The sequence below is a fragment of the Hippoglossus stenolepis genome, chromosome 1, assembly GCF_022539355.2.
Source record: "Hippoglossus stenolepis isolate QCI-W04-F060 chromosome 1, HSTE1.2, whole genome shotgun sequence".
NCBI lineage: Eukaryota > Metazoa > Chordata > Actinopteri > Pleuronectiformes > Pleuronectidae > Hippoglossus > Hippoglossus stenolepis.
Genome location: NC_061483.1, coordinates 2,628,579 through 2,634,909, shown reverse-complemented (window position 1 = coordinate 2,634,909; position 6,331 = coordinate 2,628,579). Strand labels below are relative to the sequence as shown.

The 6,331-nt window shown below is 39.7% G+C and overlaps 1 protein-coding gene and 2 long non-coding RNA genes across 3 annotated transcripts; 1 reads left to right on the top strand and 2 right to left on the bottom strand.

Annotated features, from left to right (window-relative positions):
- On the top strand, window positions 1-3,336 carry LOC118113502 (high choriolytic enzyme 2). The gene is made up of 10 exons (XM_035163279.2): window positions 1-128; window positions 224-308; window positions 528-543; window positions 659-697; window positions 892-1,020; window positions 1,111-1,234; window positions 1,452-1,630; window positions 2,355-2,436; window positions 2,702-2,823; window positions 2,906-3,336. Exons 2-10 carry the CDS (start codon window positions 255-257, stop codon window positions 2,911-2,913), a joined length of 753 nt encoding a protein of 250 aa, XP_035019170.1. The 5' UTR covers window positions 1-128; window positions 224-254; the 3' UTR covers window positions 2,914-3,336.
- On the bottom strand, window positions 3,194-4,878 carry LOC124851338. The gene is made up of 2 exons (XR_007032381.1): window positions 4,440-4,878; window positions 3,194-3,859 (listed from the first exon to the last, which is right to left on the bottom strand). It is a non-coding gene; the product is annotated as an uncharacterized LOC124851338 (long non-coding RNA).
- A 104-nt stretch (window positions 4,879-4,982) lies between these two features.
- Window positions 4,983-6,008, bottom strand: LOC118113509. The gene is made up of 3 exons (XR_004697344.2): window positions 5,760-6,008; window positions 5,443-5,569; window positions 4,983-5,078 (listed from the first exon to the last, which is right to left on the bottom strand). It is a non-coding gene; the product is annotated as an uncharacterized LOC118113509 (long non-coding RNA).
- Window positions 6,009-6,331: the final 323 nt, after the last annotated feature.

Genomic DNA, 6,331 nt, shown 5'->3' with positions numbered 1-6,331 from the left:
GGGAAATATTATTATTATGTCACACGAGTTACGAGATGAAACCTCAGTCACACCCTGTGAGAGCGGCCTATAAAGATTGAGGAACTGAGCAGCTGCCGTCACACTGCACCAGACTCCTGGAACAACAGGTAAACTCCTCTGGTCTTTTTATTCTCACCAAACTTATATGCATCTGATTTATTCCTCAAACACTGATTATTTGTGTAATATTGTGTATTTTCAGATTTGAACTTGAACCCGAGAGGACCAGCATCATGACTCCTGTTTTCCTCCTCCTCCTCTTCTTCTCCATGACGGCCATCGCTCCGGTAAGTTTCAACACTGGGATCCTGATGTTACACTCTGCTGAGAAAACCAGGCATCTTCACATTATCAGCTGAAATAAAAATCATCTTTGTTATGAGCGTGGTGACGACGTGTTTGAGAAATAACTGAGTTGGTTTTTAAGGATTTCTAAATTTTCATTTAATTTTAAACAGTAAGAAAAATGATGTAATGATGTGTAACGTCGTGACTTTGTGTTGCAGGGTGAAGCTGAAGAAGGTGAGATGAATAATGAAGACTTCTCCAGATAGTAATGCTGAAAATGTTGATAATTCACATGTTAAACCGCTGCTACCTGTTTCTGATATTTCCTGCTCGCTGTGTTTACCTGCAGACCTCTCTGACATCATCCAAAAAGCTAATGCTGGCTCAAGTGAGAAAGAACTTTCATATTCAACTTTTATGGCTAAACTAGAAAAACGTGATGAATAAATAAAGTGACAATTGATGCGGAGGCAGCTGATTGGTCGATCAACATTTGCCAAGGATCAGATTTTCAATTATGAGCATTTGATATCTGTGAAATATGTATAACTGGTTTAAAGTGTCTGCATTGTTGTTCTGCAGCAAACCTGGAAGATGGCGACATTGTGCAAAATTCAAATAGGAACGCAGCTAGGTGCACATACTATGGCTGCAAGTGGCCCAAACGTGGAACCAGAGTCACAGTGCCAGTGGCTATCTCCTCTCGCTACTGTGAGTAAAAGTTTGACCAACAAAAAACTAAACACTAAACACTATTCAAAGTGAAGATGAGTGAAAGCCGCCTGTACTTTGCCTCTGCAGCACGTTCAGAGCGCAACACCATCATCAGAGGCCTGGTGTCATTCCACAGATCCACGTGCATTCGCTTTGTTTGGAGAAGGTACCGGTGGCAACGGGATTACATCTACTTTTACTCTGGATCTGGGTAGGAATACACACACAAACACACACGTACGGTACCATTGCAGAAGAACGTGGTAAATATGAATTGTGAATCCTGTATGTCAGGAGTAAAGGAGGATGTTGTGCGTCTTTAACTACCGACTAGTTCTACTGTACAAATGTCCATCATGTCCAAGTGTCAGTTTCTTTGTTTTATAATGATTTAACATTGTGTGTGTGTGTGTGTGTGTATTTTTCAGGTGCTCCTCTAACATTGGCCGTAAGGGTGGACCACAGTTTATCTCCCTGAAGAAAAACGCGTGTGTGGTCAACCACGTAGTGCAGCATGAGATCCTCCACGCTCTTGGTTTCCACCACGAGCACAAGCGCAGCGACAGGGACAGATATGTTCGAATCAACTGGGGGAACATTAAGCCAAGTAAGCTCACCCACAAAAGACTTTATTTCACTGTTCTTATTTTATCTGTTGCACAACAATGAGAAAAATGATGCAGAGTCGATAAACTCAGGAGCAGTATACCTTTATTTTATCTTTTACAATTTAGCTGCAGGTTAAGGCCACAGCTGAAGTGGCAAATTAGAGCAAAAACAACAGGGTCAAATACAGTCCACAGATAACTTTAGGAGTTTCAGGGGTAAACAGCGTTGCAGCAAAATCTAATCCAATTGAAGTAACTGGTGACTGATTCTTCAAACGTAAAAGAAACAAAAACATACAATAACTTCAACTAAGTTGGTCATCAACGTTTCTACTCATTGGTCAGCACCTTGGGTCCCGTGAAACAACAACAAAACGGATACACAAGCATGAATAAATTAGGAAATGTCAAGAAAATAAAAACAAGGAGATAACAAGTCCAAACTGAGTATGAAACAAATCCACCGATCCTAAAATTTGTCCAACACAAAGTTTACAAAGACACATCAGAAGTCATAACGCATCAAAGGTCCAAAGACTATCAAGTCTTCTAAAAGAGGGTAAATCCCAACAAAAGGAGGTGTTTTACAAACCCTGCCGCTGGTTGTGTAGTTAACAAACTACTGTTTTGTTTTGGACTTAAATGTTTGATACTGAAAAAAATCTGAGGTGTAAGTGTAAAAGCTGAGTTTGAATGTTTTAAATGTTCTCTCCATCTTTGCAGGTAGGAAACACAACTTCAAGAGAGCTCGGACTAACAATTTGTGGACTAGATATGACTTCAACTCTGTCATGCATTACGGCAAGTAAGTACATGTGTTTTAATTAAATGAAGAATTCCTCATCTTCACTGAAGATACTTGACTGAGACATATTCTCGAAACTGATTCCATTTTATGTTTGATCGAAGATATTGTGTTTTTGTACTGTAAGATTATTTTTTATAAGGAAAAAATTATAATAAAACAGTAGAGTAAGAAACATTAATTGAGTAAAGAGGAAGTGTGTGCAGGTGTTTTGTTTGTGGACATGTCAATAAACCAATAATGTTGTGCTTTTGTCCTGCTAAAGAAACTTCTTCTCCAAAAATGGAAAGCCCACCATCGTCGGCAGGAATCCATCCCAAGTATTTGGACGTGCCAGATCCATGAGCAGAAATGACATCCTCCGCGTCAACAGGCTTTACAGATGCTGTGAGTAAAACTAAAGTCCTACAGTTAACAAATATAAGGACAACAAGGTCTAATTTGTTTTTTAATTTTCCCCACCAAACAGCCCGTTGATACCAGAAGGAACCGGCCGACCTACAGAGAGTTCACCTGTCGGAACATCCTGATTTCTGATGCACACGAACAACGTTATTCAACAGCAGCAGGAAATGTGAATATGTGACGTGGTCTCACCACACCTGTGGGTGAGCTCCTGTGAGCAGCTGGTCCGGTCTTCTGAAGAAGCTCCACTCAATAACAAAATCAACTGACTTGGTCTTTGTTCTTTCTGCTGAGGTGAAGCCAAATATCAGTAAAACATTTAGGGGAATTAATCAGCCATTTTTTTTTGTGTAATCATTTTTCTCACTTCTTGATTTGTTGTAATACAAAGTGTATGATTTGGTGACGGGTTTACTGAATGTTCAAAGGTAACAAAGGATGATCAATAACTCAAAATAGACACAATTCTAATTTCACTAAGGGTAATTATCAATAAAAAAAATGACTAAAAAAGCCTTGGTCAAATGTCTTCTTTGATGATTGTGGTTTTTAAGGTTTTCACTGGATCCTTGTTTTGTTTTATTATTAGATATTTAACCAATTGTGATTTATAATCAAGGACTTTATTCATCTGTACACTGGAGTTATTTCTTCAGTAGTTTTTACTACCGCCTGAAGGAGGCAGTATTCCACCATCATCCTAACATCATGGGTTTTCTCAGCTTGTCAGTGAAGGTACTTCCTCCACCATGACACCGTCACTACTATAGAGAGAAAATTAAATCACTCTTTATATGATAAAAATGCCCTAAATGCTAAAAAACAACAAAAAGCCATATTGTATTAAATGCTTCTAAAAATTCACAAAGACAAGTGGAGCAAACCTCCAGAAATTCAACCAGGTAGAACAGTTATTTCAGACTGAAATCTTGAGACCAATCAAACTGCAGAATTTCTATAATTTCTACCTCAACCCTCTCTTAAACTTACAAACCAGTCACATCAAAGACACAAATGACTTTGTGGACAGGTTTTTAAAAACAGTGTTCAGACAGATGCCATCATTATTACTACCGACACGTAGACATTACAGAAGGCATTCAGGCCATGAAAGAACATTTTTCCACAGATTCCTATAAATCCAAATATATGTCTGAGTGGGAAACATCTGCCCTGGCGCCACATGTGTATATTTAGACAACATCTGGGGCATGAGGTCTCATTCTACAGAGGAATTTCACACGCTTTTTTGTTCTTTCTTAATAGTCACAATAAATCCATCGAACTCAAATCCACCACTGATCTGACCTGAGTCTTCTTTTTAGACACCACTATTATAAATGCCAGAACAGAGACACATCCCATAAAGCCAGCCATGGCCCCAAACATACATTTGCAGGTAAAATCGCAACAACTACATTTCCATGGAAAACTTTTAACAAGACACAAAAACACTACTCTCCATTTTGTCCGTTAGCGGGTCCGACAAATCCTTCCTCCACAACATATTTATACGACTCAAGGAGATGAACACTCCTGGTTGTTGTTACCACTAGTTCATATATATAAGTTTGAATGATTCACTGAACTGATGTTACCTTCTCATGCATTACATGTCAACTATTTCAGTGTCTGTTAAACAACCGACACAATCTTCAGACCCCAGTTATCAAAATAAAAGTTCTGTAATTCAGCTTACAGCATTGCACCAGCAAAACAAACCATAGCATCCGTTGTGGATCAGTCCGTCTGTGTCCAAATAAAATAAATAAATAAAAAGAATCAAAATTCTAACTATCATTTTTTAAATTTTAGATCAATATAATCCACAACCAGTTAGTTAGGGGTGGTCGGTTTCATGGTTAAACCACAGCTTCACTAATTAAGTCGTGTCGTCTGTTTGTTTTTCTCCACATCTCCTTTTCCTAACTGCTTCCTCACAAGTGGCCCGACAAACAGCACATGTCCTGCTGCGACTTCACACCTTCTATGCACAGATAAGTTTGATCGCAGACGAGCTTTGCTGTGCATCAGGAATTTGTCGCTGCTGGTGAAATGAAAACATTTGTAAACAGACTTGTCGGGTGTCATAGCAGCAGAGACACATTTCATACACACGTTTTTTTCTTTAATACCTGAGTTCTGTCCAAATACTTTCCTGGGATCTCCTCCAAACGAGTGGCTGTTCCTCTGGAGCCACTTCAGAGCTGTGGTCTGGTCCATGAGGCCGTGGTTCCCTGTAGGTGATGAGGGAGGGAGATCAGTTAACAACAAGAACTGCTTTGATGTGGCCTTGTTTCCACCGTCCCATTTCTTCATCAGCTACATACCAGCTCGCTTAGAACTAAATTTAACTCTTTTCAAGCTGAGGGGGCGAGGAAATGGGGCATGGAATTAGGAGTGTTCAAAATTAGAAATGTGAGTGCGAGAGATGCTGCTCCTGGAAGATGAGAAAGGACACGTGCGCCCTGCCATCACGCCATCACGTCATGTGAGGCTCTCTCATTTAGCGGGTCATTTCACATCAAGGTCACAGCGGGCTCATTTGGATTATGTAACTGAAGGAAAAAAAAACTACCCTGCTTGAGTCAGAACACTCACCCACGGCGTTCCATTAACATGGAGGAGACCTCCTCAGAAATGAGCTCCATTTATCCAGATCACATTAGCATTCATTACGTATTCACATTTCAATGGGAAGGTATGGATCCTGCAGCATTCGGCCTCACTGCCGGCACAATGTAAACACATGAATATTTCAAGGCTCGGCACAATCTTACACTGCCTCTAAGAAAATTAACATTTAACAACTTCTTGAACACTTAACAGCTTCCAGCCTACTTCCAACTACTGTCACGACTTCTTCATCCTAATCTGTGTTTTTAACTGAGGCAAAACAAAGGAAGTTTATTCAATACCTAATGCATTGTATTGTATTAGCAGGGTCCAATACAGAGACTGCAGTTTGACCTGTGGTGACACCAAAAATCCTCTCCAGTCAGCGCACTAAAATAAAAAGATTGCCTCAATCACTGAGATTAAGCAGAAGTGTTCACTAAGTCCACTGCTACACGTTCTCCACCACTCAAAGAATATTTACAATAAAGTTTCACAGTATTTCAAACGTTGTGTTCTGTCGTCCTCTCTTCACTTGTGTCTCCTCTGAGGTTCTCATGTCTCGATCGCTCCTCTTCTCTTCCTTACCTGACGCCAAGTACCACAGCTGAATCTAATTGACAGAGGCAAACACCAATCAATGAGAAAACCACATGGAGGAAAATTAAAGATATTTTTGCACTTACGCTTTGTCTTTCAATTTGCTGATATTTTGAAAGATACATAAGATGTTTGATTTGTATTTTGATGTTCTTGTTTGTTGTTTTGGCATTGGTCCACTCCGAAGCCAACAGACGTGTTTTACTTTATGTTGAGCCAATGTTTAATAGGTACAGAATTGTTCTGTGGCTATTTGGGACTTGGGGACCAAAAC